Raw genomic sequence first — 21,407 nt, forward strand, 5'->3', positions numbered from 1 at the left:
AAAAAAAAAAAATTTAAAAAAAAAAAAAAAAAAAAAAGAACTCTCCTGGAAGACCCAGATCCTGGGACCTCCTGGGCTGCTTCTAATTCTGAACTGTTCTCTTACCAAAGAAATTACTTCTCCATCAGCCTGGGGCTTCATTCTCTCCCTGTTTTCACTCTCCCTCCCCATATACACGCAGACTTTTTAGGACTTCTTTTGCATTTCCTTCTCATTTACATATTTGTTAAACATTGGTTAGACAACTCTGTCTCAAGCACCATGCTAAACTCAAAAGACTAGAACTTCAAGAGGAGCAGGGTAGGGTGGGGAGGGTGGGATGGTCTGCCCTCAGTGAACTCACTTCTGTGGAGTACAAGAGAGTTACCAATATTAAATGCTGATTAAAGTGAAGGGAGTAACTGAAATTAGCCAACTAAATCTAATTGATTTCAACCTGGGCACATTTGCAATGGGAAAATCAGTCCAGAGAATCTTCTGGGGGAATAACCATGATATGTGGTAATCAGCTAATTGGACAATAAAATACATAAACACAGAAATGTCAAGCTTTCAAGATCCAGTATTTTCCACATTTTACATCTTCACCTTGTTTTCATCTTACTTTTTGCACAATTTTTAAAATATTCTTTTAAGGTCAAAGCTCTAAATTAAATAACAACTCAATAGTATTTTTTTTGTGATTGAATGATGGTTTCAAAAATAATAAAAAATATTTTAATTCAGAAATGTAAAATTTCTAAAAAGAACATATATACTTTAGTTCAATATATGGTAAAAATTATTTGGAAAATATCAGTCTTACCTAACAGTTGTTGAAGCTCGACCTGTGTCCTGGTCAGTAGCTATAAAGTCTCCCACTTTATAATTCTGTCCCATGTTACTAGTTACTACATATGTCTTTGAACCTGGACGGAACACCGGACCTTCAATTACGTTTAACACAGTCACAGTGATTGCAGTTGCTGTGAGTTTGTATTGAGACATAATTGAATGGTGAAATTCAGCTTTATTTCTGACACCAAGACTAAGTTGCAGACTCTTCACATCTTCATAATCTAGTGGCTAGAAAATAAGGGTGAAATAGTTTTACTCTAAGAAAAAAACATTCTGGGAAGAAAGACAAATCCTTTGATAAGGGGTAAGAAAACTCTTACATCTCTTTCTTTAATTAAATATAAATACATACTCTATGTTTTATCTTTAATGCAATATAAATGCATGAAAATGTAGTAAGAAAAAAATCCAACTGCCCTAGATACTTCGTCAAAAAAGTTGAAAATATATGACATGAGTTTTAATTATCCATCAAACAAATGTAAAAACTTAAAATAATATAGATGGTCATATCCATGCATTTTGTAGTGCAAACGCAGTTTATGTTAACTTCTGGGATTTCGTTTTTCTCACAAAGTAACTCTGTTTATTACAAAGTATGGGCCTAATATATAGTAGGTTCAATCATTTGGCTGGTTTTATCCATAAAGAACTATTTAGAAGAAATTTTGCTTCTGTAAATGTGACTTCTTTCAATAAGCCCAGTAATTGAACAAAGTATAAAAATAATAAAAATCCTTATCTTCTTCAACATATTCTGGAAAAAAAATTGTTTCAAGTAGCCATTTTTATTATGAAAGTTGGTGTCAATATCTACTACTTATGAAATTCACAAACAACTATGCATTATGCCCATAAGTTCCAAATATATTTTTCTAAATTTTCACGAGAGTAATTTAGATGACTCTCTATTCACACATCATACTCGCCACTTAGTAAAATCTTCAATCTTGGCTCCGATGTTGACTTTATTTGTAATTCCAAGAATGGCTATCAAATCATGTATGCATATACATTACACATGCACACACATAACGAAGGAATTAATATATGATGTCATGCTTGGGAGAAAAATCAACATTACTCCCATTTTACAGATAGAGATATTGAGAATAAGTAGACTAATCTTTTAAAGTAATATAGTAGTTTGGGGTGAAATGGATTAGGACTGTTTCCCCACATGCAATCAGATAGAATGGTGACGACAATATGAACTTAATAGCTAGAGAAACATACATTTGAATGTCAGCTGTACCACTTACTAGCTAGCAGAACTTGAACGGTTATTTACTCTCTCTCAACTTCAGTGCATTTATCTGGAATATGGGCATAGAATCTAATTTGCAGGGATGCCGTGAGAAAGAAACTAAAGCATCTACACCCTGCCTCAGTAAAAGGAAGCTATAGGCATGGGGACACATTATGAAGACCTGAGATAAATGATCACACATTCTTGTGGGAACAGAATTCCTTAGAAGTCTATTTCCCAGGACTATTCTTAAGAAAGGCAGTGGTTAAAAAAGTGCTACATTTTGCCATAAAGAATACATATTGCATGTATCACACAGAATCCTTCCATAGCTATTGCGGATTTAAAAAAATAGACTCCACAAGTCTTACAGCACAGGCTGAAACCTTTGCTATCAGCTACCTATGAGTCACTTTTTTTTCCCCCTCAAATCTTAGAGGAAATTCCACCTCTGGTTCATGAAGTGGATCATTAATGTAGGGGGGACATAGGAGAATTCTGTTCACTTGGACCATATCTTTGTTATTTGGACCCAATCTCTAGTATATTTATGTTGATAATAAGCCCTGGTCAGCAGCCACAGGGAGATGGGAATGTCATACTCCTATAATTACAGTAATTTAATTTTAATTTTATAAAAACATGCCAGAGAACTAAACAACTTTTAATTTACATGAGAAATATTCTCAGTGCATAACAATGTACAATGTTGACAAAGACACATTTTTTAAGGCCATGTGAAATCTGCTTAAAAAATACTCTTCAAACATCTAAAACAAAACCTTAAACATAAAATAAGATTCATTTTTAGAAATGCTCTTAATTTATATGATCTGTGAAGGAGTAGTGTATTAATAGAAGAGAGTTTCAAGTTTAATGACTGGTTTCATAAAGTCACACAAGCGGAAAAACTTAAAAAGCTCTCTAATCCTATATCATTTTCAAACATGGTAATTTTTATTCTTTCATCCCCTCAATTTTGTGACATGTTAACATTTTATCTTAAGGCCAACATTTTGAAAAAGACCAAGAAAACAGAAATATTTAGGATTATTATACCATACCTTAATAACCTTTAAAATTCCCACATTTGTCCTTTCATTCATTTCTATGTCAAACCAACCTCCCTCATTTCCAGAGATAAAGAAAATTACTCCCATCCAGTTAGCTGAGTACTCTTCATCCAAATCGATTATTCTAATCTGGAGCAAATCTGAGTATAGAGCATTTTCATCAATACTGATGGATTGCTGAAACGAGAAGCAAAAAAATCTTAACACCAACTGTGTGAGTGAGAGAACTACCCTGGACTTACAAAGAATGTTTATAGTCATTCACTATTTAGAAATGAGATCTGTGTTTATAGGCTCACGCTTCATTGTCCAAATACATATATTTTCCTACATATTATATAAACAAACACCAGACAAAGTACTTGTCTACATTTGGGTTGTATGTGACTAAAGATAACATGGACCTCTGTAAGTAGAATTGTTTGAACAAATTTTAGAATGTCATGAATTGATTTTATTAATTTCAAGGACAGATACTTACCGAAGGCAGTTCCATGTATGGGATGTTATCATTAACATCAAGGATTTTAATGTTGCACTCACACTCTGCTGACATACCATCTGCCCCACCATCTCGGTCTGAGCCTCTCACAGCAAGGGAATACTGGCTATATTGCTAAAAGCACACATTACAAAAAAAATATCACAGTTGATCCAGACAGTCCTTATTCTGTCTCATGCAAAGTTCTTTTAAAAATGTTGGTTCAACATTTACTTAAATCTATGATCAAGATATGGGTAACACAGAATATTGAAAATCCACAAATCTCACATAAATCAGTATGGCAGTTGCCACTCCTACTTCCAGCAATGCTTATCCAGCCTCATTCAAGAGAAAGAACATGTTTAAAGGCCTCATGCCTTATAATATGTCCAAGAGCTGAAAAAGTTTATAAAGGGTAAAATGGACCGAAATGCTTAGGAGGAGAGAGATTAAGGTTTACCAAGAATTTATGGCATTTAAATTCCATACCATAAGTAATCGGCCCTATAATGTGCAAGAAAAATAGAGATAATGAATGGTTTACATTTCTGGGAGGTGGGAGTGGTGGGCTGAAGCAGTGGACTTATTGATAATCTATCTTCTTGATTCTACTCAATGGTCCTTAAATTTTTAGAAGTTGGCAAAAGCAATGAAGCCTTTCCCAGGCACATGCATACACACATCCTCATTCAAAATCATGGATATAATTTTAGAGGACTCACAGTTAGAGACATCTTGAGGTCTCTCCATGAACTCCAGGTTAAAAATATCTGCTTTGGTGGCCTGCTAGTGACTTTATTTTTAGAGCTCTTCACCACTAAACCTCATTTGACATTAAAGGACTCCCACTGGGCTCTTTAAGGAAGTTTGAGTGAGAAAAGTTAATAGTCAATTTCTTCGATGGTTATTTTCAAAGAAATGAAAAAGAAGATATAGATCACTTAGGAACTGCTAGGATTTGGATCATTAAAGAGTGAAAATCATCTGATTTATTCTAAGCCTAGGAGTCATTAACAGGGGAATTGTCTTTTCAAAATAACTATGATAATTAAAATAAAATTTAATAAAGTACGAATTCAAAAGTAGAACTTCTTCATTTATATCCCTAGAATACACACAGGTCGGGTACATCCTACCAATATTTAAAAAACGATGAAAAAGTTGATACTGTTATATTAAATAATGGGACCATATGTTATTAATAGAAACCATGCTGAGTCTAACTTGCTAACAATCACTAATTATTTTCTTATTTGTAAATGAAAAGATTGGTCTGGATGTTACTCAGTTGCTATCCATCATTCCGATTCTGTGATACATTTCCCAAAGTGATGAGGAGGCTGTCAGTAGGTGAGATATAGGAAGGAAAAAGAAGAGTTCTGTTGTCAGATGAGCGTAGGATATTTTGGGTTAAAGAAAGAGAAACAAGTTACTTAGCCGATAAGAATTCTTGGAGCTTCTACTATGTTCATGCATTGTGACTTGCCAAGATGGGGAACATAACAGCAATTGTTTCTTAAATCTATTTCAATATAGATCACACTTTTTTTTTAAATAGAGCTTCTGCCTCTGCCTTATGGATATTCTTGTGTATTTTCAAGAACATAGTTTTCTTAAATTGAGGCAAATATTAAGTAGGATTGAATGAAAATGACAGTTTAAAATGTATTTGAGAAATCCCCATTTTTTCATTCTGAAGATATTTATGTCATTACCATTATGTGAAAAGGTTATATAATTATATTGTTTTCTATTTTCTCTCTTTCTCGGGTACTCTTGCTTTTAGAATCACTTTCTTTGAAACTAACAAACCATTCAAAAGAAAAAAAAAATTACCTCTCTGTCTAGAAAATTATTCATTGTTCGGATTTCTCCAGTGTTTCTGTTGATAATAAACATTGGTGAATCAGAAGGTTCCTGTCTTATGATCTTGAAGGCTATTTTTGAGTTCAAATTATTTGGTTCATCTGCATCAGTAGCATTGAGTCTCATCACCAGCGTGTCTAGAAATCAAGGAAAACTGGTTGCAAGTGGACAGTTTGCATTTTCGTTAGAGTTTAGTATATTTGCTTTCCTGACAAGGCGTTGTTAGGGCTGGTTGGTCCACATAAAGTACGCACTACCATTTCTCCTTTCTACTTCTTCAACATGTCATTAACTTGGCTCTTTTTTATACCTTTGCCTTGACAAGAATATCACATTTTATCAGGAACTTATACATTACTGATAATTAGAAAACAAAGAAGTGTTTTAACTCTGCCTTTCCTTTTCTTTATCTAGTATAATACTTTTTTTTTTTTTTAAGGCTGCTGTGGTGAAATGAAATGTTATGTATAGCCAGACCAACTCTTTCCCAACTATAGAACTTTCTAGCTCTATGATTTTGGCTTCAGTTTCCATATCTGTAAATGTCCCCATTTACAGTCCTGATAATAGTACTGTCTTCATTGAGTTCATGAGAGACTTAAACACTTTAATGAGAGAAAATCATAGAAAGTTCAGTTTGACTAATGTACACTCCATAAATATATATGATTGTTCTGTTTTGCATGGTCCCCAGTGAAGTGCTAGGTATCTATTAGGCTGAAAGAGATGCTTGTTTAACTACATACTTTGTCTTATCCCTTATCTTTTCTGTGAATCTTTTTTTTTTAAGATTTTATTTATTTATTTGACAGAGATAGAGACAGCCAGTGAGAGAAGGAACACAAGCAGGGGGAGTGGGAGAGGAAGAAGCAGGCTCATAGCAGAGGAGCCTGATGTGGGGCTCGATCCCATCACACCGGGATCACGCCCTGAGCCGAAGGCAGACGCTTAACCGCTGTGCCACCCAGGCGCCCCGCTGTGCCACCCAGGCGCCCCTTTTCTGTGAATCTTATAACCCATTTCAATGGACACTGGGGAAGGAATAGCTGCCAGTGTTCATAAACTAGAAATCCCTACACTCAAGTCTGTTTCAAGCACAATTATCCTGTCTGTAAACACAAATGTCACAGAGTATCTCCCTTCTCCCTTTCATTTTCTCTCTCAATCTCTGTGTGTATTTGTGTAATTCATTTCAGCATTCTTTTAAAAATATTTTCAGTAGGCAATTAATTAGGGTACATTCATATAGTAAAATCCAATGCTGCTATTAAAAGGAATGAAGACATCTTCATTTCCTAATATGGAAAAATGTTAAAAATATATTTAAATAAAAATTTACATTATGGATTTGTTTGTAAAGGATCTTCCCATTTGTTTCCAAAAGTATGTTTATATAATCATAAAACATATGTATCTTAGTAACAAATGATGGTGCTTGCCTCTTAAGAATGGTACTAGGGAAAACAAAGAATGGATTTCTATTCCATTTTTACTTTCCATATTGTGTGAATTTTTACAACAAACATTTAAAAATGATATTTTAGAATGGATACCTAGTCAAAGTATAGGTAGAGTATTTTAATGAATAAAAGTAAAATGTAGGGATTTTTAGAATTTATAAGAAATTATCCCACTTGGGGCGCCTGGGTGGCTCAGTCGTTAAGCATCTGCCTTCAGCTCAGGGCCTGATCCCAGGGTCCTGGGATCAAGCCCTGCATCGGGCTCCCTGCTGGGAGCCTGCTTCGTCCTCTCCCACTCCCCCTGATTGTGTTCCCCCTCTCGCTGGCTATCTCTCTCTCTCTGTCAAATAAATAAATGAATAAAATCTTTAAAAAAAGAAAGAAGAAATTATCCCACTCAAAGGTTAAAAGTAACTATGGTAAGTTGAAGTTTTGAATTCAAATGAGAAATCATCTCTGTTATTTTTAATATATTTAGAACAATCTTCACTGGTGTGCTGGGCAGTTAATTTTCTCTAGTGACTGAATACTTGGCAGTTGAAATGTTGCCATATCCATAAGGAGGACCTCAAATCACCAAAACTCTTATAGGTGAATGCTCTACCTAGTTTCTAGGTTTTCTGGTACCTCTCAACTAACTCCACTTGAGACAATCAGCTTTCAGTATGGATGGTGGGCCAAACAGGATTAAGTTTATAGTACATTCCAAATACATACAATTGGTAACTTGAGTAAAAAGCAAGCAAGGCCTGTATTTATTTCATCATATATAAAAAGGGAAAACAATGCTTGCTTGGTGTTTATTTACCGTCAACAAAAGCTCTTGAAGATTATGGTCACAAAACAGATAGCCTCGGAGTGATTTCTACTAATGACTTTAAAGTAGGTTAAAAAAAAAGGGTGGGGGCGCCTGGGTGGCTCAGTCGTTAAGCGTCTGCCTTGGGCTCAGGGCGTGATCCTGGCGTTCTGGGATCCAGCCCCACATCAGGCTCCTCCGCTATGAGCCTGCTTCTTCCTCTCCCACTCCCCCTGCTTGTGTTCCCTCTCTCGCTGGCTGTCTCTATCGCTGTCAAATGAATAAATAAAATCTTTAAAAAAAAAAAAATTCTCTCTCTCTACCTCTCCCCTCACTGCCGTTCTTGCTCTGGTTGCTCTTTCTCTCTCTCTAAAATGAATAATAATAATAATAATAATAATAATAATAATAATAATAATAATAATAAAAGGCAGTGTGAATGGAAGTGATGAGATTGTCCTTCAGAGCAGCCAGGCTGGGAGGCTAAATCTCCCAGTGCCCCTGCCACCACTGTACAAAGTATTTTGGGATTTCTCCTTAGGAATCTAAAAAAAAGCTGGTGTGTGAGGTACATGAGAAAACCCTTCTCATTTCTTTGGAGTTGCTCCTTGGTTGTGCCAGATTGGACCTTCCACCACAGTTGAAGGGAAAGCCGTTATGGAGACTTCTCGTGCCTTTCTGTTCTGGATGCTTTTCTGCACTTCATCTCTTACATTCATGGTCAAGTAGTACCTTCTTAGTTCGGCCTCTCATTGCTTGGCTAAGAGTATTCTGGAAGTCAGTATATTCTTGTTTACTTAATAAAATGGATTACTTACTTGCATTAGAATTTTCTTCTATTTGTCCTACAAAAGTAGACATAGAGAATACTGGAGGGTTGTCATTTATATCCAAAACCCTGACTCTGAGCTCAAGAGGCCTCTCTAAATCTTGACCCAGTGAATTAAGAGCTCGGCAATAGATCTAGGAGAGAAGATAAGAATAATTACTTGGTGCAACAGATATTAATTAAGTTCTTTCTTCGTTTGGACACTATCCTAGGCACTGTGGGTAACCAAAAAAAGTAAGACATGTTATTTCCTATTAGGATGTAGGTACAAGCAGTACTTAAAATCAATAAAGGGAGGCAAACGCAACCTCAAAATACCATTTGAGAAAAAGGAATATGATAAGTTATTTAAAAGAAGAATAAAAATACTATGACATCACAGGAGGATGTAATGATTGAGAAAGATCTTGAAAGAGAATTTCAGCAAGTGGAACTGGTATTTGGCAAGATGTTCCATGCAAAGAGATTTATATGAAGAAAGAAGCAGAGTAATGAAAATGCATTGTTTGAAATTAGGAGTAGGGGCTGCTGGCTTTGAGGATGGGGTAAAGGAGAGTCACATATGGGCCTTAAAGAAAGGTAGTATTCATAAGCTAGGTGGTGACTGTGTGGGTGTTTGTATTTTTATTGTTGTTGTTGTTATTATTATTTATATATGAAGCATACATAAGTATAATGTATGCTGTTTTACCTGTGTGGTATATTCATATAAAAATGCATTGTGCTTCAAGAAAACCTAATAGATTGGCATGCTGACCTCGAGAGTTTGTGGGTAAACATGGTCAGAGCTAAGACAGGAATATCGATTTGGAATAGAAGACTCAGGAATTAAAGTAGCTTAGGCAGTATGACTGAAAGCACGAGCATCCGTTACTATTTGAACAAGGTTGGGGATAGGGATGGATGGGGCCTTAATTGAAGAGCCTACAAGATCAAGGAAGGTTTTCTGTATTTCCTTTTTATTTTAAGTATTAACAAGTGTTGACCATGATGATAAATGGAAGCAGGTAAGGCGCAAGCAGAAGAGAGATGATAAAACAAAGTTGATAAAATAATGTTCTTGAAGAAACAGATAATCATGTAACAGTGGATACCTCTTGGGGGTAAGCTATGGGAAAAAGCAGAAAATTAATCCTGTTTTTGGATTTAAGGCAGAATATTTCTGAACCAGGGGAGAGAGAATTGTGGGAGTATGTGATGGAAGGCCTCAGACTTTTTAATGAAGTTGGCCATCAGATTAGCTGCTTAAAGGGGAAATGAGGTTGAGGGTTTGGAGTTTTGTCTCAGCCACTGTCAAGAACGGAAGTGTGATTCAGTTAAGGATGGATTACAGTATTTCCAAAGCGCATTCTGAGCTCAGGTGAGCTGGAGCAATGTGGATTTATAATAAAGTATGTTTACTCAGAAGAGGCTCCTTTAATAGCTCAAAAATCATCACTTGACATTGAAGTTAAAGAGAACCAATATTCTCAAGTGAATTAAAGCAAAAGAAGTAAGAGTTAGGTCCTTGCCCTTCCAAACAGATATTCTAGCTTGCCACCAGGGACAGACCAGAGGCTAACATTTTTGCTAAGGCATTTCTCCTAATCTCTTTGTTTCTGCTGGGTCATGAGCTGCTCAGGAATTGAGACAACCAAAAATAATATGGGGATTTCTGAAATCAAATCAAATATGATCTGAGCTTAACATATTCCAAAAATAATGTAAGCCGGAACATATATATCGACGTGGAGCCCACTTACAATGAAAAAAGGGGTGACCTCTCGATCAACTATGGATGTAATATTAATTTCACCAGTTTTTTGATTAATGATGAAGATTCCATAAGGTGGCTGATCAATTCCTACTCCAGAGATGCGGTATGTAACTTGCTGGTTTGCAGCACAATCTGAGTGAATCTGCAGAGAGAGCACAGGTGAAAATATTACGGAGGGCAGATAGAAAGTGCAGGTTTGTTTAACAACAGCTACCTTTCTCGAGAACTGTCCAGTGTGAGTGCTTGTTATCTTTTGGGAAATGCCGGAAATAGTTATTTTTCTAGTTACAACTCTAGTATTTTCCATGATTACTAGCAATGTAATAGAAGAAATTCAATTTCTATTTCTACCAAATAAGGGAAAAAAATCACCTTAATAAATCCAGGACTATGCAGTCATCATTCATTCATTCAACATTTACAATTGATTGTATTATTTTCCTGCTCTGTGCTGGAGCACTGGCTCTAGAGTAGGGAACTCCTTGTCCTCTTAAGAAGTTTATCAGTGTTGTCATTATATAACTTTGACCTCCCGATCCAAAAGTTTTTTAAATGTAAAGTTTTGTAAGAAAATTTTAAGTAGATTTATGTAGGTGACAAGAGTCATCTGACTCTGTGTAGAAGCTCTTAATTCTGAAAATGGGGAGGATGTATTATCAGAAATGTAAGGAGATTGCCCCAAATAAGTGGTTTACAGAAGCTGGGGTTCTTTCTTTGGGATGAAATTATTGTATGACTCTAAGCAAATCTAACTGGGGAGTCTCTGTATATCTGTCTGAATGGGTGTGTATATATGTATATATATGTGTGTGTATATATATACATATATCTGTGGGGGGGATGTATTTGTGAGTGTGTGTGTGTGTGTGTGTTTGTACAAAGGAAGACAAAGGGAAATGAAAGGAAAAGAGATTATGAAATAGGGTACATTGTGAATTCTTATTAAAAAAAGCCAAAAGTAGGAATTCGATTCTAATACATCAAGGCAGAAAGAATACAGATTAAAATAGACCTTCTGACTGTTCTGTTAAATTCATTATTTAAATCACTATATTTTTCTACCTAGAATTTGGGGTAAATTCTGATCATGTGCATTTATTTTACCCATGAGGTGCATCAGTGTTTAACTGTTTACCCCAGTGCCTAAATTTCTTAATTTATCCTTTTAATGGCTTCAGTTTTCATAATCTGAGTGACGATAGTTTTGTTTTGTATCATAACTGCTCAGTGAGTTATATTCATAAAATATTTAAGAGATAGGTTCTTTTGATATTTAAAGCCATCCATTCTAATTTTTGATTTTACGTTTTGGTGTTGATACTTACTTTGGCAATTGGGTTCCTCTTTGAATTGTCTTCACCTTCACGACAGGCTGCAGCAAACTTGATCCATTCACGTTTTTGCCTCCTGATTGAATGCCACTTGATGGTACCATTTTTGGTGTTGTAATCTCTTACCTTGAACGGGCACGATAAAGTAGTGGTATCTATTAACTTTCATTCATAATTCACATGCCACTGAAGGTTTTGGAGGAGAGGGTAATTGTAATATCAGAAAGAGACGATGTTTAATTGGGAAAATTCATGATTTTGATAATCTATTAAGTTTAGCATAACATTATTTTTTACTAATAAGGATGAATTTTCTTTGGAAAATGTGTGGTTACTTCCAAACCATTTTCCTTGTTTTTAATTTGGAAAAGATAGATTTGCTGTATATTATTACCTGGATTCGAAATTCACTGTTAACTTCCACCACCACCTATAAAAAATAAAATAATCACAATGGTTAGTTTTTATTAAGGGCTTTATAATTCATGTTATCCTATCATTTTAAAAAATCAAATAAATCTTGTGAGTCATTAGAATTATTTTATCAGTCTGGAGAGCAGATGAATCTGGCTTCTTTCTCAGGTCTAATGATGGTGCTACAGATTCCTTTTCCTTTTGTCTTTACTTTTCAGATATGCCCTTCTTTTTAGTTACTTTTATTTTTAACCTCTTTTTCATTCTTCGCCTATGCAGATACTTGTTATGATACGAACTAGGACATTGACCCCAGGGGGAGTGAGGTTTGGAAATGTAGGCTTTCTTAGTAAATCTTGTGCCTAAGGAGCTAGAGATGCCTGATGCTATTAGTGATATTCAACAGTGGGTTATGGTACTTCAACTTTTGACCGTAGTTTCAGGATCTGGCTAGCCATAGATGGAAATAGAAAAAAAGTGTTTCGGAGTGAAGAAAGGACATGGAACAGAGAGTGTCTGAAAAGTTTCAGAATATTTGCTCCTTCGTATTCTAATTCTAAATGAAAGATTTGCTAGTATTTTTGAAAATCTTAAGATGATAGATTTACTTTGAAATATGAGAATAAAAAGTTCTAAAATAAAAGCAAATAATTTCCTCTGTAAAAATGAGTTCCTGCTTGATGTTTTATGCTAGCCCTAAAAAAAAAAAAAAAAAAAAAAGCGTCCTTCTCTAGTTCCATAGCAAGGAGAAGAAATTGTAGGCGTGTAGGAACAAATTAATGGGGAAGCAACTTACATTAGTCTCTTCTCCAGCATTAAACAATTTCCCTGTCCAACAAATGAGCTACTCAAGCAGAGCTCTGCCTTGTTTCAGCGTGGCCTCGATCTTTACATATGATTTGTAGTGAAAGATCAGGATACTTTAAATTACTTTTCTCTAAAATCCAAAAGCATTTCTAAAAAGACAGACACCTATATATTAAGTTTAATATGTCAATATACTTAACACAGAGTAAAATACCTATCTAAAAACTGAGATGTGGATGTGAAGGTTTATTTGCATTTATTAAGTTTTAACGAGCACTTAGAGTCATTAAAGATGGTGTAAATCCTTAGTTTTTATTTCTCCCTAAGTACGAAATTTTCAACTTCTATTTGAATTTTTTCAGAATTGGAAAGTATGAAGATTATTATCATAATTAGACTTCATCTGTGTCACTGATAAAAGAAATTATAGCTTGCATTTTAAAATTACTAATAATAGTAATTTCAAAATATAGTAAGTTACTTTTTATAGTTTTAATCTCACCATTAGATAAAAATAAAATTTTGTTTTTCAAGAACATATTTTTCAAAAATTGTTATAATTGATATTTTAGGAAATATATATTTTTTGGTTAATAAGAGTAGTGTAAAGAGTTTTTTTATAGTAATTATATACTCATGGTATATATTTAATGTTGATTATTATTACCGCTGTTATACTTCACTGAATAGTAACTAATTACTAGACAATGTGTTTAGAGAAATCCATGTATTCAATTTTCACAAATACATGTGGTCAATACTATAATTTCATTATTTCCATTTTACAGCTGAGGAAATTGAGCTTGAGATACTAAGTTGTGGCTAAATATTACCCAATACAATTCATCCTAAATTTGTGCTTGTGGTATGGGTTTTACAATAAAATGCTAGATAGCCTATTCCAACTAAATTACTAAATAAAATATACCATGGAGAATTGACATTACAACTTTGAGAGTTCAAAACATTTTAATCTCATCTCACGTTAGCCTTATAATTAGGATTGTTCGTGTATAACAACAACAATAATAGTCATTCCAGGCGGGAAAGAAGTAGATGGCTCAAATGGTTTGGATGAATAACTGAAATGTTATTGTTGAGTCCCTCTCGGGTGCAGAATTAAGATGATGTTACTTCTTGCTACTTGTGAACTCATAAGCACCCTATCGTCTCTCTCATTTGTGGGTGTGGGGATACCTTCTTTGTCTATTTGGAAGCCATTTCTTCATAGCTACAGAGTTGTGTAGGCATCTGTTATCTGTTTTGCACTTCCCTTCCCCACTGAAGTGTCAGAGCCTACTGTTTGTTTTGGAGAACTATGCCAGATGACTAATAAACCTTCCAACTTTATGAAGCTGGTTCATTCTTTTTCCCATGAGAGGCGATTTAGGCAGAAGACCAAGTCAGTTTCACCATAGTGTCAGGCTCCCAAATGAATCAGTAATTAAAAAACTGCCAAGTCTGCTTAAAAATATGTTGTGTTGACATGGCTTTATTGTCTTTTGCTCAGAGTCTAGAATAAACAACAAAGCAAAGTCGCTCTTAGACTTTCAAAGGTAAAATAATGAGATGAAAAGAGTATTTGGTAGAGTCAGAAATGTACTTCTTAAATTCTCAAGCCTTAGTTTTCTCATTTGTAAAATGACAGGGGTAAACTAAATTATATACAGTTACCTTTCCAATTCTAACACCAAATCTCTGTGTGCAGTAGGAAAATATCAAAGTTATTTGATCATGGAAAAGGCATGATAAAATTGTGATTTTAAAAGATTACTCTCACCACAGGTGGTGTAAAGAGGCAGGATTATAGGCCAGGAGTAGTGGAGTGTTCCACATCAAAACAGACCAGAGATGAGGCAGAGAAGAATGGGAGCAGTGGCAGTGGTAACAGACTGCGAAGATCAAGGGAGAGATTCTCACAATTGAAATTGATGGGGCTTGAGAACAAGTAGGACAAGGAATCAAGAAAAGGAAGACTCTCAAGTGTTGGCAGTTTCAAGCTAAGAGATGAGGAGCAAGGCAGTATCAGAATTTAGCAGGTTAGAGCACATTGACTTTGAGATGCTACAGAAATGGCCAGGTGAAGGTGCTTAGCAATTTGAAATATGTCTCAGCACCATGAACAATAGTTCAGTCCTCATACACAGATTTGAGGGACATCTGCTCAGGTAGAACAGTTTAAATCATAGGAGAATTTAAAGACCATAGTAGCGAAACAGCCTGTGGCTGAGCATGAAACTAGGGGAATTCCTACATTGATAGAATAGGGAACGATGACAGAAACAAGCAACAAAGAAAAAGAGAAAAGAAGTGGCCAAAGAAATGGGAAGACAATATAATGCAATGTCAGAGATGTCAAAGGAAGGGAGAACTGAAAGAGAGATGGGATGTGAACAAGTGTCAGATGATATAAAATACTTGAGTAGAGTGAATCCCAAGGTTTCCTATGACCTTCAGGAGAATCCTTTCAGTTCTATGGAACAAGTCCTTCCTGACTGAAAGGGATTGGGGAATAAAATGGAGGGGAAAGGATTTAAAGATGGCCACCTTTCCAGGAAATTTGATTATAAAAGGAAACAAATATGGAATGGTAGAATGAGATCAGGCATCCAAGGAAATTTTCTGGGTGAGGGAGACATGGATAATTGAAGGTGAAGAAAGAAGAAAGCAGGAGATTTTGATTGGAAAGAGAGGTTCAAAAAGAAAAGAAAGTACTTGGTGGAAGTGTGATGGAGAGAGCAGGAGGGAATAGGCAGAAAGAAAGGACTCTGAAGACAGAGGGTAAGGAAGAGAGGAAGGATAGAGATTAAAATCAATAGACTATGAGAGGTAGTTGAAGGACATCCTTCGATTGGTCTACCCTGTCTGTAGAGTAGGGATAAAGTTATTTTCTGTCAATCAGGGGAGCAGTTTGGATTCCTAAATGAGTTGGAAATATGTACTGTGGAGAGTAGTGAATATAATTCACTAGAAGTGCATCCTCAATGAGTCCTTCCTTCATTTCTGTTTGAAGAGCCAGGCCACATATAAAAAAATTAAAAAGCCACAGGACACAAAATTGCATGCTAATTTTAATGATTCTTTAATTACATTCATTTTTAGGTTTTTTCCTTTGATACTGAGGTTTACATTTCTTTGCAAATAATGAAATGGTCTTGAAAGTAGTAAGTAATTTCTATGAGGAAAACCTCTTGTATATGATAATTGGGAGGTGGTCCTCCATAGCCACTTGTTAGTTGTTAAGCATCAAATGCTGACGTATTTGATAACTGTATTTTACATCACAAGGATGAACTTGAGACAGAGCCAAAATATAATAATTTGCTTCTTTTAAAAAACCTCCTCTTTTGTCTTTGTGTTACTATCAGTTTGGAGTTGACAACACCTCAATAGGTTGATTTTCTTATTTGCTCATTGGTTTATTTATTTATTTGACAAAAATACATATTGAATGTATATTATGTGGATGCAAGACTGGATTAAAGGGCTTAAGCCCTAAAAAATACTATGGCAAACCTTAGATGAAATGTAAAGTAATGTAATAAAACACCATAAAAGTAAGTGTTAAGGAAATTCAACCTGATTATTTCTATGTTTAATTCCTTGCTGATTTTTTGGAATGTGTAGGGGAAGAGAAATATAAACTATCCACAAATTTCCTTCTCAGGCCCCTACATTGTGTGATTAAACATCTACTGAGCAATCTTGCACTGGTGGAAGTCACTAGGAACAATACAAAAGTCAATCACACACGGGATCTGCCCTCAAATAACTTACAGTCACGTAGTTTTGTGAGCAACCGGCAGCCATTAATTTGTGGAGATGTGGTTTTTCATCAGACAAGTGTAAAAGGCTGCACCCTATTCTCACAGACCGATAGAGAATATAGATCAGCAGCCAATGGCATTTAAACTACTTTGACCTAAGTCCTTTAAAGGAATTTGCCTGGCAAGCACAACCAGCAAGAGTGGCATGTCCCAGCACTCTGTAGGGCGTTCCCTCATTGACAGAAGCATAATAAGTAACTGCAATGCCCAGCACGCTTTCTGCTTATTCGTTAGGCAATACCTGTTAGGACAAGGGGATACTCGGCACCAATGTCCTTGAAGCATGTATAGTGAAGAAAGAATTACCGGAGATTAAGTGCTCTGGGTATAGACAAGAGTGTTTTCTTTTCTACATTCATCAACCTTGTTAAATAGGTGACTCTTGTCCCTTAGGGGCCAAGCCTTCAAATGTATCACGACAGCAGTCGTCAGTGGTTTGGGTTTTTCTACTACCTCAGTCAGGCATCGCAAAAGGTTTCACTCTGTGGCAACTCAAACTAAGTAAATGATGGTAAGTTTGTAGTCCCTGTTTTCACAAAGGTGCAAGAAGATGTTGATCCTAAATCTTCAGTGAAGTAATAAAGTTTTTAAGAACACATAAGTGAAAATGATTTTCCTTAAATACAAATTGTAAATTTTGCTGGAATAGGTGAACAGAAATCTTTCCATTTTCTATAAAATATTTTACTGATATACTTTTATCTATTATATATATCACTCTAATATATGCACAAGAAAGCATAAAGAATCCTCTCTTTTGCTTGTCTTCTGTTTGATCTGTACTAGTTTATAGTCCTTCTCTTGCTTTAAGCATCAATGAACACAATTATGGGACTTCAAGATGTTTGGTTCAAGTAAGTTGATGAACTATGTAATGAGGTATGTATTTTTTCTGTGTATTTTAGCCTGAATGCTGAGAAATACTCTGAAAACTCCTGCTTCTGTCCTAAACTCTTTCAGCTAAGTCAAATTGTGGAGCTGGTTTGTCAGGTGCTCAGAGGTTTTCTTTTGAAAGGAAATATTAACCATGGAAAGAGCAGAAGCTAAGTTGCTATGATCAACTGTACAAATTGGATTCTTGGAAATCAGTAAAGACAGGTTTACTTGTTCTCTGAGGATAAGCTGCAGAAGTTAGCCTTTATAGAAAAAGACACTGTGAGTTTGTATTGATTTGTGCTGACTAACTGAATCTGGCAAATTTGCAAGAAATTTTCAGAAATCATTAGAATTATAAAAATTCTACTGCTTCTGTTTGCTTTCCTACAGTGGCCTGGCCATACATTATCTGATTGTCACAACCATTCACAAAGATTTCTTGTGTATGGTACCTAGGTGACATCGTTCTTGGGTCTAGAATACATTCCACACACCCCCTCCTCAATATACTAATTACATGGAGAGAGAAAAGAAAGAAAAATAAATGAGGGGTCAATAACCTTTCTTTGGCTTGCAGTGTTATAACAGGTATAAGCTCTTGTCACTCTAGGAGGTTTGTCTAAATAATGGAATAGTCCTGTGGCCATCCTGCTTGTTTTAAGGGCAGGCTCTTCAGCTTTTTTCTCTCTGATCTAACTCACTAATCTGAACATGGCCTAAAACTTTCCGGTATATTAAGCAGACTACACAATGTACCATGTAAATAGTTGGCTGCTTAGCTCTTAAATGGATTTGCATTAAAGATGTCACCAGTTTAAATGTCTTAAAGGTCTTTAAAATTGTCCAAGTATACTCCCTAATGTAGATTTTCACTTATTATAGACTTTAATCAGAGAAGAATAAAGGCTTTACATAGATTTTTTTTCTCTTTCTTTCTTTGTTTCTTTCTTTTTTTTTTTTTTTTTTTTTTTTTTTTTTTTTTTTTTTTTGTAAAATTAAGCATTCATAGTGAGGCTAGCAGAAAGGTAAGTGGAAGAGTTTGCTATAGTGGTAGTTAATTTTCAGGGAGCCCTGGGATCATGACCCAAGCCAAAGGCAGATGCTTAACCAACTGAGCCACTGAGGCACCCTGGAAAAAAAAATATTTTGAAGCAAAAATAGGTTGTATAACTCCAAAGGACATTTATCCAAATCATCTGGTAAAATCTGTAGTAAAAATAAATGATGATTTTTCAAACCTTAGAAGTAAATGTTTTACAAAAAAGTTACAATAACATGAAAAAGAAACATTTTAATTCATTATAGAGTAAGTTCTTTGAGAAATCATTTTCATCAGACGAATGAGAAACTTGTGATTGATTCCAAAGTTAAATATGGCAACAAACAACGATCCACAAACAAAAAAACCAGATCTAGCCAAACTTAGACAATAAAGTACAAGTGTCCAGAAACCTCTCTACAAAGAAGAGAGGTCAATGAGGCTACATGACTTTGATAAAACAATACATTTTATGAAGAATGACTAACTAGACAGTGACTAAAGAAATTTCATAGGATGTAATTAATTAGAAATAATCAAAAAATAAAGAAATAAGGTATTTTATACATTTAATGAAAGCACGTGAGCATCTGAATAAACTGTAATCAACGGAAAGTAAAATAGGCCTTAATGGATCAGATTTATATGAAATTAAAATATTTGATTACCTTGCAATATACAGATGTTCCTATATTTACATAACACGGTGTATGGTGCTTGTTAATTCTGACCACATCCCAAATTATGATATTAACTGATCCTAAAGATCCATTAAAAAGTCCATGATAGAGGGCTCGTCTTTGAAGGCAGCTTGGAACTACTGCTACCAGCTTATTGATGCTTATTGGTAACAAATCCACTGGTATGACCTCTCTTACTTAATGAACTGCATTCAAACTAACCAGTATACGTTGAATCAAAAGTCTAACTTGTTATTATAGAAACCCAACAATCCAGTTCAAAAATTAAGCAAGTAGAAACAAATATGAGCCACAGCACTACCTCCTGCCAAACTGGAGGGCGATTTACCTGGCACTTGCCTCTTTAGATAAAATTAACCTTACTCTGAGAAAGACTATGATTTTAAAATTTCCAACCTACGTGAAATTTGATGCAGCACTTTAGTGTTATCTTAGTTATCTCTAAAAAGAGAAAATTAATGATGTGTATGGAGGACCGTGATAAAGCATCGCATTACATTTGTCTAAACATCAAATACACAACTTTTTAATCAGTCATTACTCACTTTCCAGTAGTAAGAACCAGCACCATAATAATTACACTTACTCCTTAATTATAGCTATTCCTTCACTTATTATATCATTTATAAATCTCCCGTACCGCCATGTTTTTTGAGATTAAAAAAAAATGTTGTTTTAAATAAAATCATAGTTTAGCAGTGTGGGGCCTTTGGTATTAGTGATATGGACCCCAACCACATATGGAACCGATGAGATTGTTTGTGTCGTGAGGCCAGTCACACATTGCTATGATTTAGATTTGTATGTATCCTATTTTTGTGTTTTAAAATTATAGTGAATCTGCCAGCAAAGATACGCAAAGAATGGGAAAACATTTAGGGTAAAGATCAGGACACAGCTGTGATACTAGTTTAAAAGCCCGCACCTGCAAAAAAGAATTTGAATAACAAAACACTGGTAAGTGGTGATAAGACTTTCCCGAATTCAGTATTTTCCCAGCGTGACTTAGCACTGACTTCAGTGTCAGGGATGTGATATGAGCTAACTCTGATGCATCAATATGCTCCAGTCTTCAATTAAAGAGAGAAACCCTATTTAAAAATCTAGTTCATAAAATCACCTTGTCATTAACATAAACTTTTAATGGGTTTAGGTTAGAAATAACACTAAATAACACTTTCTAAAAAGTTCTCCCTTGTTTACAATGAGCATGTTTATGAGGGTTTGGAACAGAATCCACTTACCAGAAAAATGAACAGCACTGCGGCTGCTCTAAAAGAGTGCCAGTCCATTGCAGCTGGGTTCTCTTACATCCGAGACCGAGGGAGTTTTGTTTGTTCTTCTCTGTTCTTTTTCTTTCCCCCACTCAGCTGGTGTCTGATTAAAATAATTTCTCAGTAGATGTTCTTACATGCAGGCTTTGAGGTGTTTCTGCCTTCTCTGGGAGAAGAACTGAAGCTACGTATAACCAGTCTATATCCCCACCCTAAAAACTTGGGCTGGTCTCACTGAAATGCTTGACAAGATCATCATTGCTCCCAGGTAAAAGCTCAGGGACACACCCTTCTTCCAGCTGAAAGGCAGCTCTCTGTGGGGCTGGAAGATTCACTCCTTTAATGAAGGTTTTCAGTGTCAGGCATTTAAAAGGATCAGATGTATGGAGAGTCGTACACTTGATAGGGGCTTTGCCCTCTATACTCTATTTACGGGTTGTTCCACTTCTCTCTTAAAAAGGCAAGTGTAGTCTGGATGCAGATAGTATTCAAGGAGGATTATCCGGTTCATACTCACAGCCAGACACTCAGGTCAAAATTGAAAATCATAAACTTTCCATTTCAGTGGATGTTACAAAATATTCATTTTCTAAGCTGTTATCGAAGAAACAGAAAATTTGCTGATGTTAAGAGTGAGGATTTTTTTTTTTAAGTATTCATTCAAACAAGCAAAATGATGCTACTTACAATGATAAGGTCCCCTGCGTAAGTCACAGTTCCTTTAAGTGGACAGCCTGAGTCCAAGGAAGCCTCTATTTTTCCTCTGGGGATATTCTCTTCCCAATAAT

At 35.4% G+C, this 21,407-nt stretch overlaps 1 protein-coding gene across 1 annotated transcript in view; it reads right to left on the reverse strand.

Moving 5' to 3' along the window:
- DSG1 (desmoglein 1) overlaps positions 1-21,134 on the reverse strand; it is a 35,188-nt gene extending 14,054 nt beyond the window's left edge. The window contains exons 1-9 of the mRNA XM_002926663.4: positions 20,590-21,134; positions 12,076-12,111; positions 11,676-11,807; positions 10,337-10,492; positions 8,584-8,728; positions 5,480-5,646; positions 3,641-3,775; positions 3,151-3,336; positions 806-1,065 (exon numbers count right to left, since the gene is read on the reverse strand). Coding sequence (XP_002926709.1) covers positions 806-1,065; positions 3,151-3,336; positions 3,641-3,775; positions 5,480-5,646; positions 8,584-8,728; positions 10,337-10,492; positions 11,676-11,807; positions 12,076-12,111; positions 20,590-20,637 — 1,265 coding nt within the window. The 5' untranslated portion in view covers positions 20,638-21,134. The remainder of the gene's footprint in view (positions 1-805; positions 1,066-3,150; positions 3,337-3,640; positions 3,776-5,479; positions 5,647-8,583; positions 8,729-10,336; positions 10,493-11,675; positions 11,808-12,075; positions 12,112-20,589) is intronic.
- Positions 21,135-21,407: the final 273 nt, after the last annotated feature.

This window comes from Ailuropoda melanoleuca, unplaced genomic scaffold (assembly GCF_002007445.2).
Source record: "Ailuropoda melanoleuca isolate Jingjing unplaced genomic scaffold, ASM200744v2 unplaced-scaffold6034, whole genome shotgun sequence".
Lineage (NCBI taxonomy): Eukaryota > Metazoa > Chordata > Mammalia > Carnivora > Ursidae > Ailuropoda > Ailuropoda melanoleuca.